The sequence below is a fragment of the Cryptotermes secundus genome, unplaced genomic scaffold, assembly GCF_002891405.2.
Source record: "Cryptotermes secundus unplaced genomic scaffold, Csec_1.0 scaffold499, whole genome shotgun sequence".
Lineage (NCBI taxonomy): Eukaryota > Metazoa > Arthropoda > Insecta > Blattodea > Kalotermitidae > Cryptotermes > Cryptotermes secundus.
Window position 1 is genome coordinate 2,116,308 of NW_019738354.1, and position 16,364 is coordinate 2,132,671.

Here is a 16,364-nt window from a genome sequence, read left to right on the forward strand (position 1 = left end):
CTCGAAGTATCTGTGTTGTTGTGTATGGAACATGGACCTCTGTGGAAACAGACAAAAACGAATCGTTTATAATATTAAGACCACTCAGTTTTCGGTGAACAGATGTGACTTTATTTATTCTTTTACTCTCAAGAGATGGCAGCGCACCAGGGAATTACATGTAGAGTTAGGGGTTTCCCCGCAGCTGGGGGACATAGAAATGGCTCCGTAACTTTCTCGGCGCAGGCCATGTGTCACCCAAAGGGGAGAATCCCTTCTCCAACACTGCCAATAAATCTGTCGGGGACAAGTGGCGCTGAAAGATGGCAATGGAGCAGGTTCCACGATCAATGGCGCTAGAACAAATGTGCATCGACCCGTGAATTATGGAGGCCGTCGTTAATAAGGGCGACTGCTTTATAAAAGTAAAGGGGCGGCACACATGACCACAAACAGTGGCCTTTCAGTCAGCAGGCTGAGTAACGGTGTAATGGCGCGCGCCGGTCCTGCTACTTTCTTTCTATCACTTTGCTTATCTTTTGTTCGTTCTTTACTTCCTTGTTTGTTCTTATGTCACTTTCATTATCACTCTTTAATTCCTCAGTTTCTTTTTCTATTTCATTCCCTTTCTAACCTTCGTTTTATTCTTTTCTTCCCATTATTTTCCATTTTATCGTGTCTTTTTCTCTGTATTTTATTCCTTTATTCTGTTCTTTGTCCGGCGTTTCTAATTTTGTCTCTCCTATCACTTCTGTCTTCCGTTTTGTCGAGAAACTGTGATAGGAAAATATATTACGAAGTGAATAAACCCGTAGAAACATCATACATGAAGTAAACGTAGGGCCGCGCCATAGCTCAAGCAGCTAGACGCTGGCTTCCCACCGCGGCGGCCCGGGTTCGATCCCGGGTCTCGTCAAGTGGGATTTGTGGTGGAGAAAGTGACGCTGGGGCAGCTTATCTCCGAGTGCTTCGGTTTCCCCTGCCAATATGCATTCCACCAATTGCTCCACAATCACCCTCACCTATCATCTGGGGCTGGTACGATAGGCCAGAAGTGGCCGCAGTGCAAGGGACTTAGTCCCACCCAACTAGCAATAAAGAAAAGTAAACGNCTTAATGGTTGATTCAATCATAGCCCCTTGCACGCTGATACAGATGGGATGTTCCTTTTAAAGCCCTTTCAGATGAGTTTTTAGCAGCCTAATGTTATGATTGATTTTGTCACACCGTGCAAATGTTGCTAATCCGTCGCCATTATTCAAGCATATGTCAGGCATGCCTTTCATCTCCAAGCTTTAACCCACTAGAATCGCCTCTAATGACCTGTTCGGAAAACATCTTACATGTCGGTGACACGTTTAATACATAGGACACTTTACATGCGGTCGACCACAAAGAAAACCAATATCGCAGGGTGAGCACATGATCACCATGGCGCAGATTTTGGTTGGCTGGTCCTATTGAATTCTCGAGTGAAGTCACATCGTACCTTGTGACGCAGGGATCATGGATCTGCTGCAGCGATGGCGGTGTCAGGCGGTATAACAAGTGGTACCATAAATGTTTGTCTCGGCAAACCTCCAGCTGGACCCGCCTACTCTATCCTGCCCAGCCTCCATTCACGTGACAGCCGTTAAGAGGGCAAAGTGTTTCTGTTTCTTTGTGGTGCTACTGTACTGCATACATCAACACCCAGCAGCTCAGTTACGACGAACCACGGACAATTTATGCTTTAATACTACTAAATTGTGCCTCATTCCTGGCCTTCTAGGAATTCCAAGTAATCATCTTTTCATTCGTTTTTCTGGTTTTGCAGTGAGGTCGCATTTTATGCGAATTTCAAATAGTGCGATATGAAAGTATTAATAAAGTATCAGTTTATGCGCAAACTTTTAAAAAGTGCGAATTCCAAAAATATTCAACGAGAATATTGTGTATTTCAAAACAACGAGAAAACTTCTCTCAAGGAAAGCATCGTCACATAAAATGCTGCCGCACTGTACTCTGCTAAGGTATTATTTGTCAGATTTCGAATGTTCAGCAACCACACCTTGGAACATTAGTACACATTATCAATTAAAGTACTTGCTTGAAGAAGACCATTGTCGCCATCATGTTTTCTACACCGCCCTTGCAATTAGTGCCGCGGTCAAGAATACGTGAATCTATACATCCAGTCCCTCCATACGTTTTCATGGCGTGGTGCTTAATGAGTTACCCACAGTAACAACTTTGCCTAAGTTTGTCAGATAGGAAGAATATTTAGATAACTTTCGTGTAGACTGGGGCACCGTGTGGGCTTATAGGTACATGCCAACGTTTCGGAGGAATATATTGGCCCCACCTTCAGGGTCGAAGTTGTGGCAGTATTTTCCTCCGAAACAGTGGTATCCTCCACCAAGAATACATAGCATCACAGCCCAGGGAACAATCACTACCGTGAAAACGTCACAGTTACGAGGGAGAGTCAGTAAACAGTTCACAAACGGATGTGCAACGTAAAACATGTGATATTTGAACCTATGAAAAAACATTTATTTCTCGACATATCCTCCACCAACATTGATACACTTAACTCATCACTTTACCAGTGCACCGAAACCCGCAGCACAGAAGTCTTTTGGCTGTTGTCTCAGCCGCTTGTCCACCTCTTATTTCAACCTCTTCATCATCAGCGAAAAGTTTTCTGCCAATCTTTGAACCGCTTTACGAGACAAACACTTTCCACCATAAGTGTGAAACATTTTCTTATTAATGTCCCTTGCATTGAACCCTTTTGCCCACAAAAAACAGAACGCTGTTCTTCGATAGTACACTCCTCATACATTTTGACTACTGAAACCAGCTTCTGAACATGCGCATGCACATCTGCTACCTAGACTGTCGTGAAGCTGAACTATGCTGCTACCTAGTGATACACATAGAAATCCCATTACGTCCATTACCGCAGTTTTAGTTCAATATGTGACATATTTACTGACTCTTCCTCGTATGTAGGAATGACATTATTAAGATCACTATCTCCTCGGATGTGACCCGATGTACGTAGCTTAGTAGATGGGTACGAACATTTCGGAGGAACTGCTACCTCCATCTTTATTGTCTCCCTTGAAGATAGAGGCAACATGTTTCTCCAAAACGTCGGTACCCCTCCACCAAAGTACACTGTATCACATCCCAGAAGACCGTGGTCTGGATAGTTTGAACCGTGAGAAACCGGCCCCATACAGGAGGAACATGAGGGTTCGTATGGACCTGCGATTCTCCCAAGAAAGCGAAATATGTTGCATCTTCTTTTGTTTTAAATCCTGGACCTTCCTCTTTAGCTGTTGAGTGGTTTCGGAGTACGACGAATGACCCCCTTGGCAAGATTGAGATGAATGATTTAAGGAGTTGTCAACCTGGATCGCCTGTTCACTGAACAAGAAAACGAACTCCGGATAATGAAGTTTGGAGGGAGAAAAAGTAAGGAAACGCGTCTTTTCCCCTTTCTGCAAACTCTTGAGTATGTACTGGAAGAGCAGGGTAGCATTATTGGTAATTGTCTTGGTATGTTCTTCCGTTTGGGATGAATTTAAGAAATCATCCAACGTTGACAGCGACAGCGGTAATCATCCCTTCAATTCCCCTTTCTCCTTATCATCTCACTTTCTTCCGTCCTTCCAATATTATTCCACTTCTTCTTTAACGCGTCTCTTTCCGTTATTTTCTCATCCTCCGTTTTTTTTTCTTTTTTACTTTCTTGTCTTCATCCTAGCTGTATTGATCCTTCTCATTTATCTTCTTCTTTGAGTCTTCTTTTTTGTGTGAGGTTCATGATGCTGTCAGTATGTTAGAATGTGTAGCGTCGAATAGCATGATTGCCTTTTGCTTTGAGGGACTCAGAAAAGCAACGAAAAATATCAATCACTATAGCCAACGTCTCGGTTTAGATTCGAAGCAAGCAGATATCAGACTACACGGTGTCACATGGCAGAAAACACTGTTCTCCCAAGCAACCGCCATGAGAAACTCAGATTTAATTTTCTTTTTCCCTCACCATCTTCCTCCTGCTCTTTTTATCTTTCGCGGCCCCTCAGATGCGGAAGCTAGACCCGTCTGTCCTTCTGGCGTTGGAATTCCGTTGTCTCCTTAGTCTTCCACACACACTTCGCCTTACAGGTTTCCAATTTAATGTTGTTCTCGGCCACCTGTATACCCCTGTAGAGTGATCTCTGCAAATGCGTTCAGTTTCTCACGTAATTCCCAATTTCCTCCTATTCTGTTTTTTTTTTCAGTCCTCTAGGGAATCCTGGGTTAGTACCTTAAATTAGGCGGCCGCCCCATCGTTTCATATTCTTTCTAATTAATTATTCGTTGAATAAACCATTAACACTACGATCGTGTCTTACCATTTTAGACCCCTTTGATCTTAATTATGGTGACCCCGTATTTATTTGTTTATGGCGTATAGCTCAGATTATATAGAATTAAACGGTATGATCTGCGGTGAGCAATGAATGAGAAATGGTGTGGGAGGAAGTGCTTCTGTCCTGATTTGAGGCATTATCCCGCCGTTTGGGGGAGAGTCGGAGGAAAACCACGAAAGAACTCAGAATAATATATGTTCGGCCAAGGTGCGAGACAAACACCTCCAGAAATCGTTAGCTTTACAGCTTGAGCGAACTTGCTGGGTCCCATGTTTGTGGTAGGCTTATTAAAACACGTATTGCGCTTGCGGATAAATTTTGTAGTTTATTTTTGTCAGCATTTGCATTACGCTGATTGGCCTCCTAACAGCCCTTCGAACCTGAGGCCCTTCTATTGAACTGCCTGCTAGAAACTCCAGGGCAACTTCGAGGGTAAATGCTGTTACTCATATAAACCGACAATCCTTCCACAAATTACTTTCAAACTGATCTATGTCATGCGAGGCCTGCTCTTTCCTATAAACACCGGTATATAACACTCGAGGCATTCTGCTGGAGAAAATGTTCCGTCAAGGAACTAACGCCGAGCCGATCTTCTTTTTCGGTTCTGACACTTGAGGCAATCTGTTGAAGAAAGTGTTCCGTCAAGGAACTAACACCGAGCCGATCTTCTTTTTCGGTTCTGGCAGTTGCAACCCAAGTAGACAGAGCCGGTCTAATTAGGTCGTGGTGTGCGGAGGGTTAAAATCCGATCTTGTCAACTCGTGCCCATTTTCTGTTATTTCATGTTCCGCAAACCCCATTTGTGTCGATATGGATATTTACCTGTCAGGAGCGCACTTGATTCAAACTTTGAAATTGTTAACAGGGCCTTATGATGTCGCCGTATCGAGAGGTTATGCTCGGGCCTGGTTTGTGCTGGGAGCAGGTTATGATAAACTGCTCAAGGTTATCCGACCCACCGTTGCATTCCTCACCCATAGCTAGCAAAGTAGGTTTACCTGCATCGTGAACGGATTATTTTTGTGGCAGGATATTCCACTCATCGCAACCGAAGGCGGTTTTGAATTCTTGGAGTCTATATTGAATTAATTCCTTGTACGAATAATAAACTAATAATCAGTTTCTCTCATTTTTTAACAAATTACTGCGATGTTAGGTACTGATGTTCTCATTTCTTCAAACTGATCATTGCGTTCCAAAGGGTAGCATTCCTCATTTGTATTTCCTAGACCCCATGGTCATATCTCTGTCCGGAAACCGAATATCCTGGTAAGTTTTTCTGGTTTCCTTAAACCCTCCAGTGAAATAACGATAATCGCTTTGTCATTCGACACTACATAATCTGTGCTACTGCATGCGTCATAAAATAAACGAGATTGAAAATTAAAAAATCGTTATTGCTTCCAGTAATTCATTGCTGGTACATGGGAGAACCAGCAGCATAGTAGCATATCCTCAATCTTTAAGTTACGAGCTTCAAGTTCGACCTGGCACATAGCTGGTTACAAAGTAACGAAGCGAAGTTTTTATTACAGAGAAGTCTGCTTGATAGTCATGCTGGTGTTAAAGTGTACTAAGATGGTGAGGCCACCAATGTTTGCTGCCATGTAAAACAATGTTTCTTGTGGCTGCTGAAGATATAGAGTTTAATTGTAAACTTAGGTGCTAATGCAAGAAACATATTTTCTGCTCAATCAGTTAAAAGTAATGACTTCATTAATGGTAGATGGTAACATTTCTGTTTGGTGTTGCAGTGTGAGGAGGGCCTGTCGAGTGGTGATATCTGTGTGTTCGCGTCACGCGCAGGACCCAACACATGCTGGCATCCAGCGTGCTTCACATGTTGCATCTGTAAGGAGTTACTTGTGGATCTCATCTACTTCTATCGGGAGGGTAAACTATATTGTGGCCGACACCATGCCGAGACGCTAAAGCCGAGGTGCTCTGCTTGCGATGAGGTGAGTCTCCTCTCCAGGCTTTCATAATAAAATGTTGTGTGCATTTAGTTGCTCCAATCGGCACCAAACATTTTTCTGGATATTTTACTTTGAGCGAAAACTTTCTAGGTTTCGTGACCGTGGCTAAACATTGTGCTGGGTGCTGAAGCCTCAAGTTGCATATTGGTCGGTGTAATGACTTTACCGAACATTTTCTTAAGTGCCCTGACCTTACATAAACCTTTTCTTGAGACATGTAATTTAATCTAATACTCTCTGGATATTCAGGATGTTTTGGGTGCAGAAGGTATTCAGGATATATTGGCACCTTCCCCAACTTTTTGGAGACTGTGACCTCCCCCTAACTAACGTCACCATGAATAGCTGTGCCACATCTGTACCTGTTCCTAGCCGAAATACCCTAGAACCACAGTTTCTGAAGACAAATTTGCTATGTACCTATTCCCACATCAGAGTTCACGAACCTTTCTTAGGACTGACACGGATTATGCAAGTTCCAGCTATTGTTGCAGATCATTCTTGCCGACGAGTGCACAGAAGCGGAGGGTCGTGCCTGGCATATGAAACACTTTGCCTGTTTTGAGTGTGATCGGCAGCTGGGAGGACAACGTTACATTATGCGGGATGGCAGGCCCTACTGCCTGCACTGCTTTGATGCCATGTTTGCGGAATACTGCGACTCGTGCGGGGAGCCTATTGGTGTAGATCAAGGTACCATATTCACCTGAGTATGAAACTGTTCGCCCTTTTCCGTGTTAAGTGAATTCCTTGCTCCAACAGCATATTGCTGAGTCAAGTGACTGAAGGGATAGTGCTTGTGTCGTGTATTCAGGAGTTGCCGAGGTCACATCTTGGCCAGTATACCAACTATCCTAACTGGGGTCTTTCATGGTTTTCCTTGACCAGTCCATGCAACTTTTTGGATTAACATCAAATTAGGTTGCAGCCGCTTCCTTCAGCATCCATTCCAATTCATTATTCACCAGTTATGCACAGTCTGAGATACTGACAGCATTGTTAAATAAACTATAAACAAAATAAAACTATGGCATGAGATGTTACTAGTTTCAAGTGCAGGAGATGATACCAGGTGTACAGGGTAGCTTCAGATGTATTAAAGAAGAAAGTTATGACAGCCAACAGCGGGTGGTCACCCAGTTTAAATTGTCCCTTTTCCATAAGTGTTTATGTTTAATGCCAGGGTTTAGTATCATGGATTTCAGACCTCTGGATTCTGTTAGCAGAGTTAATTTGTGATTGTAATTTATACTATTTACCAGATATTGTTCATGTGATTACATCAAGGACGATGCAGTGGGCAGGATGTGTAGTGTACTTTATGTAAAAAATAAATAATGATGATGATGATGATGTGAATCTGAATGTTGTGGTGCAGGTCAGATGAGCCATGAAGGACAGCACTGGCATGCCACAGAGCAGTGTTTTTGCTGTCATACCTGTCGATCTTCCCTACTTGGGCGGCCCTTTCTACCGCGTCGAGGTGCCATCTACTGCTCGATTGCATGCAGCAAAGGGGAGCCCCCGACACCATCTGACAGCTCAGGGCCGGGCCCACGACTAAGCCACAGTGCCCTGAGACAGCAGCGCCACCAGCGAGCACGACCACCATCAGATGCAGGCTCTAGCACACCTCCCACCTCACCTGGACGGGCAAGACGAACCCTTGGACTACCAGGTTCACCCGCCTCATCTTCTGCACCATCTTCACCACCCGGCCAGCTCCAATGTGGGAAGTACAGCCGGAATTACAGGTAACTCCTTAAAGTAAAGGCATTCAGTTCCTAATTATTTATTCAGCGGTGTCTCCACCAAAGTCTGTCTTCCTACATTCCTGTCATCGTTACAACCACCAACACTCCTTCCTGCTTCCCCGTTCCTCCTACTAACCCTGTTCTGACTTCAATGCAGTGATTTTCAAGATATACCAGCCTCTCTTTTTCCAAGTAAAGGTAAAAGGTAAAGTTGTCCCTGTTGTTTAATAGGCATCATAACATGAAGATATATGGGTGAGTGGTAGTATAGCTCCATGCTGTTGTTCTTTTTTCTAAATGAGGTAATGACAGATTGATAATATTTCTTGTGCCTGTTGTCTATATGTTCTGTGTCTGTTTGTACTCATATGTATGTACTTTGTCCCCTTTAACACATATAGTGTAGTGGGTCTTCTCTAATGTCATCATTCATCATCCTTTACAAGAAAGTACATCTTTGGCACTTATTAAGAAGTTAGTTTCAGTGATTTGTTTCTTGCTTTTATATCTCTATTCCTATCTACTTGCATAACAACTTCTTACTGATCATTTTTATTTAAGTGATATTTGTTTCACTTTTACTTGTTACTTTATTTAGTAATGTCTTCTTAGCTGTATTCATTGTTTAGTTTCAAATGGCAGGATATTGTTGTGAATGATAAATTGGAAAAGATATGGAAGGAAGCAGTTTTGAGCAATCTTAAGGTATTTGCATTAGTGTGGAAGAACTGACGAAGAACCATGAACAACCTATGTCAGGATAGCTCGCTTGAAGACTGAACATCACATCCAAGACCTCCAGAATGTGAATCAGGAGTGCCAACTGCTTGACTTTGACATTTTATGACTTGTCTACAGAAGATATCAGCTTTGAATCTTGTCTGGAGTACCAGTTATCCTGTAAGCTATAGCAGTTAGCTAATTTCTGTCTTTACTTTCAGTTTACCTCATCAACCACCACCATCTGCCATACAATCTCAACAGCATCAGCAGGTATTGCGAAGTCCTCCTCCAGTTCGTTCTCCCAAGATGGGACGCCGGGCACTTCAGCGAGGCTCTAACAAATCCCTCCCTCCTACTCCACCACCCCCACCATCCACAGATCCTCTTCCATGCTCACCACCACCTCCCCCTCCCCCTCCCCCAACAGTACAGGGTGAAGTAACCTTATTACAGACTGAAGAATATGTCCTAAGAAATCTTCCCCCAATCCCAAGCAGCAGCCATGGTGGAAGTTTGCAGACACTTTCCCAGCAAGCAGCAGGGTCTTCACAACTGAATATCACCTCAGCAACTTGTAGCAAAGGTCTGGACCGGGTTCTTCTAGAGAGGAACTTGGAACGTCTGTTGTCAGAGCATGGGAGCAGTGTTGCAATGGCTACTGAGATACAGGCAGCCAGTCCAGAGCTAGAGAGACTTCTCCAGGCAAGAGATCGTAGTCGAGAGCCCCTTCACCTTGCCGACCTTAACTTGAGTCTTGATTCTTGGCAGCCTCCCTCCATTACAGCCCACTCCTACCTGAACAACAATGTGAATGGCGCTGCCAGCAACAACATCAGTACTCATAACTGCAATGAAAGTCTTTATGGACATGCTTCATCGATGCCAGAGCTGGCAGCTCATCAGACAACGCCACAACATCATGCTCAACCTCCAGCGACACCAACATCACCAGTGCGGAAAGTGAAAGGGAAAGGGCAGCTGAGTGTTAGGTTTGAGGGTGATCATGGTATTGAGAATGACATTGTTGATGCAGAAGAAGATGAAGCATGTGCCCCACCAAGACAAAGGACGTTCCCACGTAGCCGCAGTTACTCTGGACGTTCAAGACATCGAGAATTTGATGAAGAATATGAAGAAAGAAGGACTCGTCTGAGAGGTCCAAGGAAGACAACTTCAGAAAGTCATGTCCCTAGTGGCAGTAGGGACAGTAGGGATTACAGGGATTCAAATAAGGATGATGTAGATAGTTACTGTTCAACTTGTTCATCAAGTTCAAGTAGTGATGATTATGCGTATGAACTTCCACCTAGAAGGGCTTATGGGGGTGTTAGAATATCCTATGTGCCGAATGATGCTTTAGCTTGTGCAAGACGACAACAGTCAGCAGCGGCAGCAGCAACTGCCTCAAGCAGTCCACGTTCGCCAACAAAGAAAGTGGGTGGTAGCAATGCAGGGGAAGATAAAGACAAAAACTGCATAATCTCCTGATCCATGATGTTCTTAACTCAGAATTTATTCCGAACTATAAATGGAAGAATTCATTTGGGTATAAAGTTCCCTCAAGAGAAAGTGGAAGGGCCAAAAAGAAATGAACAGTGGAAGTAACAGGATATATATTGCTTTTTTTATACTCACTCCAGATGGATACAATAAATGAGATTCAAGCAATAGGGCTGTGCATGTCAGAAATTCTGGGTTAAATAAGACTTTGTGTTTGGATTCGTGAATAGGCATGAATAAATTGCTGAACTCTTTCTGTTGGCATTCTCAAGTCCTTCAGAACCAAACAGTTATTATTGACAATATGTAGTATCTAGACAATAGGTATTTTTGGAGATAACAAAATTTGGAAAGTTTGAATTATGATGAATGTTGGTAATATAATTTTATTCCTATTATATCTATCTGTAAAATGTATTTGAACATTAGTTGAAATTTTCGCTCAATGTTGTGTACTCTTCACATATTTCCAAGAACCTTCAGTTTCATTTTTGCCTAATGAATAATTCATTTTTATTGGCTAAAGCCTTTATTCCTGAGGAGTCTAAATGAACCTAATAATTATGCACAGCCCATATACGAACATTAATAGGCTGTTAGACAATCTGCAGATATGTTTATCTGCAAGGTAATACCAATAACTTTCATGAAATAGTGAATTGTTATACTTTTATTTTCTGTCCATAAAATCAGATCAGAAAGTAACTCAAAGGAGATTACACTTAAAAAACTAACTGAATTACATGATCACTTTCTCAATATGTATTTTGATGAGAAAAGGTCTTGCTGCAACAAATGGGAAAGATAACATTACAAGAATTTATAAAACCATCTGTATCTATGTGACCTGCAAAATGAAATGTGTCAAGAATGACAGTAGTAGCGCCTCACTGCTTATGTGATCTGTGACTGATATTTCCTAGTATAGAAAAATTAATGCTTCAATACTATTTCCTTAAGGGGGCACATGGTAGAATAGCTGGCTGAGGCACTATGCTACAAGCCAGAAAGTTGTGGGATCAAATCCCGATGAGGTCATTGGATTTTTCATTGTACCTAATCCTTCCACCCACATTATGGCCCTGGGCTCGAGTCAGCCTCTAACAGAAATGAGTACCAGGAATTTTCCTGGGGTGTAAATGGTGGCCAGCGTATAAGGCTGACACCTTTACCACTATCTGTGAGCTGACTGTCTAGAAGATGTGGGAGCCTCAACCACTCACACCCATATGGGCCTTCAAGGCCTGTTACAGGAACAGCTTTACTGTTTACTTAAATCATAACAAAACTGTTTATCAGTTATGCCATGAACAAGTAAAGAGCCATTCTCCATTTTGGTTTAAGAAGACAAGACTCTTGGGGTATATACACAGTACAGTCTTGAAAATGCAGAACTTCGGAAATCATGGATTAAACACTGCTTAATCTACGTTTCATATACAAATTTTTCCAAATGGGTCTATCATCAGTCATATGCGATTCATTGAATTGCTGTACTGTGTTATAATACTACATTGCATGGAAGACTTAAAAGCCTAAAAGTTTCTTAAAAACAGTCATTAAAATAATTCAGTTTAAAATTTATGTTATGCATTTTTTTCATATTCTTCGTCATTTTGTACTTGTATCTATGCATTATTGGCAGTGATGTGTATGTTTCTTTGATGTTTTTTTGGTTTTGTTTAATATATAGAAGATGTTATATATTGTATATTATATGTGTGACTGTCACATTTTACATGCTGTGAAGTATTACAGTACAGCATAGCATTTTAATAAATAATAGATACCTGATGATGGCCCCATATGACAAAAACATTTTGTAATGTACTACACGAAACATAGATTAAGTGGTGTTTAACCAATGGTCTACAAATTGTTCCATTTACAAGACTGGTTGATATGTATATCATGTGCTCAGCTAATGCCACATGATGCTACAATATTATGAATATAAGACTATGTTATTGCTGGGAACTGAAAAAAGAAATGCCTGGTGAAAACTAGAAGTGCCAGTTTTTGTATTTACTTATTTGAATGAGCAGCATAAATTAAATTAATTCTTCCCTCATGTACAAACAGACTGAGTATTAAAATTACTTTCTTTAGGAGTATGATGCTGTGTAGTTTGGTAAGTAGGTGCCAGTGTTTCAGAGGAACCTGCTGCCCACATCTACAGAGTGGTATTACTCTCAAAATGGAGACAATAGGTTCCTCTGAAATGTTGGTGCCTATCTTCCTTACTAGAGAATACTAGTCCATGATTTATTTGATCCATCTTGCAGTGCATACACTCATTTATCTCCTTCTCTCCCTCGCACTACATGTTTCGGCATAATAATGCCATCTTCAGGTGCTTACTTATCCACGTCAAACCAGTTCATTGCATGCCATGTTCACACATTAAAATAACTAAAATATGTATCTGTTATATACATTGTCAAACGTTAAAAATATTAAAATTGTTCAGGATACCACATCGCTACATCGCCCCTCACTACGTCAGTCACGCCCATTCTCCTTTGTTGGAGCACTCCTTCACTATCTTGTGTGTTGTGCTTTTGTTGTGTCGTGCTCCTGCGACTGCGTGTGTTATACTGTTGGGCTTCCTGGGTATGTGTGTCACACACATGTAGAGTATTTAGAGGTGCCACTCTTGGTATGTTTACTTTCTGGTCTGATGATGTAAGTTAAGGTAAGGGGAATATTTCCTCTGTTGACCCAGCATGTGCCATTTTCTTCAAATAATGTTATGTCAGTAGTTTCCATTACTGGTACTAATACATTGTCTTCCAGTGACAACCCTCCCTTGGTGCTTCTTCCATGTATTTAAGTTAGCAAAAAATCTTGACCATAGATGCAAGTATAAGTTCAGATTAATTGGGTTGAAATATAGGAATATTTGTTCACATATATCATTCTGATTCAGGTGTTATATTGCAATGAAAGCAATATGTATTCCTTTCAATCTGCAATGCCATATCTGAAAAGAAAAGGCTATATACACATCCTTTAATTGTCAGTCATGTGCGATTTAAATGTGATATTTGGTACTTATTTAGAAATTACATGTTCTTTAGACACAGGTTACAGGGCAATGCTATGAATTTAGTGGTTTTATTGTGTATCAAATTAGGCTCTTCATGATGACGTCAAAAAGTCAAAACATGTAGGGTGAACTTCCAAATGAAGTGTTGAACTTTCACAATATGAATGTCCCATTGAGTTGCATTTGAGGGTGTCACCTCATTTATTGGCAAATGGAATGCAGTGGGAAGAAACTCAGTTGTAAGGTTTTAGAAATGTCTTATTTCCTGGTCCGTGTTTGCCATGCTAAAAAGAATAATGTTTGTAGTCACTGCCCTGTTGAAAGATCTTTCAGTTACGGTAGAAGGTTGAATTCAAGTAGCATCATGTCATTGAGTTTCAATAATATTCCTTAGCTGGCTATGTGTAGGGTAGATAGAGAAATGTGAATGCTCTATTAAGCTGAAGAAACAACCATAAAAACAGATATTCCAGTTATTTCAACCTAACTTTCTAATAGTTTCTCCTCTTACAGGGGAATATAAATTATGTGCAAATACTAATTTAAGACTCATGAAAAAGAGGTTTTGATATTGTCCCACAGTCATCAGTCATTATGATATCATGATCTTTAAATATTTCCTGGGGTTTTACTTTCAGAGGTATTTAGTTCTAGATTGTTTGGTATTTCCATTATTAGGTAATTTATATAACTGCAGTTGTTTCAGTCTTTCTGTACACCCTTGTACATTTTCCATCCTCAAACTCTATTTAGTGAAAATTGTACATCACCAGTATTTTGTAATCCAGCCAAAATACTTTATGTAACCAACAATGTAATCATTATAATGTAATTCTACTAGCTGTTAATTTTGAAATGAGATAATAAAAATTTATATGAAACGGTATACTGGCACACATAAATTTTTGTAACAGAAATGTATGCAAAGTTAGAAGTGCTCAGAGAAACATTAATTATGGCATAGTTGTGAGACTAATATAAGCTGGTGATGTCTGACCTTTTATTTTGATTACATTGCATGTTCAACTGCGTAAGTCCCTCCAAGTTTTTATAAAAAATGTAGCAAAAATGTAACATATTGCTCCAACAGAACGAATTATATATCATATTTCATTCTCACCCTGAAGAAAATGAATAAAATCATTTTGTGCTCTGCAACTTGTTTTTGATACTTTAAACATCTAATGTTGAATTGTTGATGGTTCTCTTTCTTCAGTTATTGTTCTTAAACTGTTACCTGGAATTCTCCAGCCTTGTTATAAGTCATTAGCTTTTTGTTACTATACCATTTATTATAATTATTATAAATATTCAGTGCTCTAAATTAATAAACTGATGTCTACTGCCAGATGAATACTTAAATTATGTGAAATGTAGACAGCCCTCAAGAATATTGTAGCATGAATTAATATCATGAAATATTCTGATTTAACAAAGCTTGACAAGGTGCACTTTACAAGTTCACAATACAGGTTATCCATTAAAGACTGTTTTGTGTTTCATTTTTACAGAAGTGATTGAAGTTCAGAATTTTTATTAATTCGTAACATACTGATCTTTAAATTTTTATAATAATTTAATATTTCGTGCTTTTGTAATTGTCCATGTTTGTTTAGCCTTTGCAAATTAGACTTTGTTGTATACTTCAAAACTCTGTATGTTTCTGCTGAGCTACATAGCAAGTAACTTCTATTTTAATGCTATACTCATTTCTTGGAATATTCATTCATTTTCACATTCACAGATATACTTTCTTCATGTGATCTGAATTTTTTAAACTTTCAGTATATGCGGTGATACAGCTGGATGCATGCAACTCAGAGACCATAATACAGGCATTGAATACTGTGACATAAAAGTTGCAGGTCCTCAGGAATGTCCCTAACTATTTTGTTCTCAACTCCATACTTGGTAAGCATTTTTGAAGTGTCATGCATACACAGACATATTACATACATATTGCGATGCCAGAACTTAAACATCAGATAATACTGTAACCATGATAAATATTATGTTCAGTACAAGATGGTACATACATGACTGATGCAGGATGTGAGAGGTCTTAGCACAATTCTAATCATGTAATTTAACTGGAATTTTTTACAAGATTTGTGAAGATGATCCTGGGAAATACACTGAATGGTGGCCAAAGAAGAGTCAAGTAGATAATCACCTAAATAATTAGATGTTGCAGTTACAAGTAACAATCAGGACAAACAGTATGATCTAACCAGAGACTGTAAACATCAAACATGCATTTCTACTCCTTATAATTTGTAATATTCCCTTTGTATTCTGTAAATTATAATATTCCCTTTGTATTCTGGATTTTTCAATCAACATTTCATGCCATAAAATGCGACATCAAATTTAAAATTGGATGCAAAATGTAGGCATTTTGAATTGATCATGAGTATCTGTTTCATTAATTTTGAGCACTGATGATAATAACAAGTTACAGGCTCCTGAATCCTGAGTAATTCATGATTTGTAATTATATTGGGTAACATAAAGAACTTCTCTGTTAGTTGCCAAAGCCAAATGAACCTACAAGCCTTGTATATATGTTATGTAGATAAATGAATTAATGATATTTTTAAAAGTACAATTAGGTGACTGTTATGTCTCCATTATTAATATGTGCAGAATAACAAGTGAAGACTGAATATGCAGCCTTCGCTCAGAGAATTTGTTTTGTTTTTTAATTGTAATTAAAACTTTGCCCCAGTAAAGTGTTCTCTTCCAAAGATATTTTTTTAAGATTCTTTTTAAGGTTGTAAGAAGAGTGTTAGTGTTGTGGCAGTTTACATGCTTTGTGTATGCTTGTGTATAAATTGTAATATATATATAACTTTCTTTTTAGGAAATTGGGATTTGTAATCAGAATAAAATAGATTATCCATGAACATTTATTTTTGTTTTCATATTTCTAACCCTTAGCTGCCTGCAATAACATGTCTTTTCCTGTATA

The 16,364-nt window shown here is 39.9% G+C and overlaps 1 protein-coding gene across 6 annotated transcripts in view; it reads left to right on the top strand.

Annotated features, from left to right (window-relative positions):
- Positions 1 to 11,377, top strand: part of LOC111870818 (prickle planar cell polarity protein 3) — a 685,665-nt gene extending 674,288 nt beyond the window's left edge. For all 6 annotated transcript variants that reach the window (XM_023863382.2, XM_033754008.1, XM_033754007.1 and 3 more), the window contains 4 exons: positions 6,146 to 6,349; positions 6,862 to 7,060; positions 7,746 to 8,121; positions 9,063 to 11,377. In XM_023863382.2, the coding sequence (XP_023719150.1) occupies positions 6,146 to 6,349; positions 6,862 to 7,060; positions 7,746 to 8,121; positions 9,063 to 10,332 (2,049 nt within the window). In that variant the 3' untranslated portion in view covers positions 10,333 to 11,377. The remainder of the gene's footprint in view (positions 1 to 6,145; positions 6,350 to 6,861; positions 7,061 to 7,745; positions 8,122 to 9,062) is intronic.
- Positions 11,378 to 16,364: the final 4,987 nt, after the last annotated feature.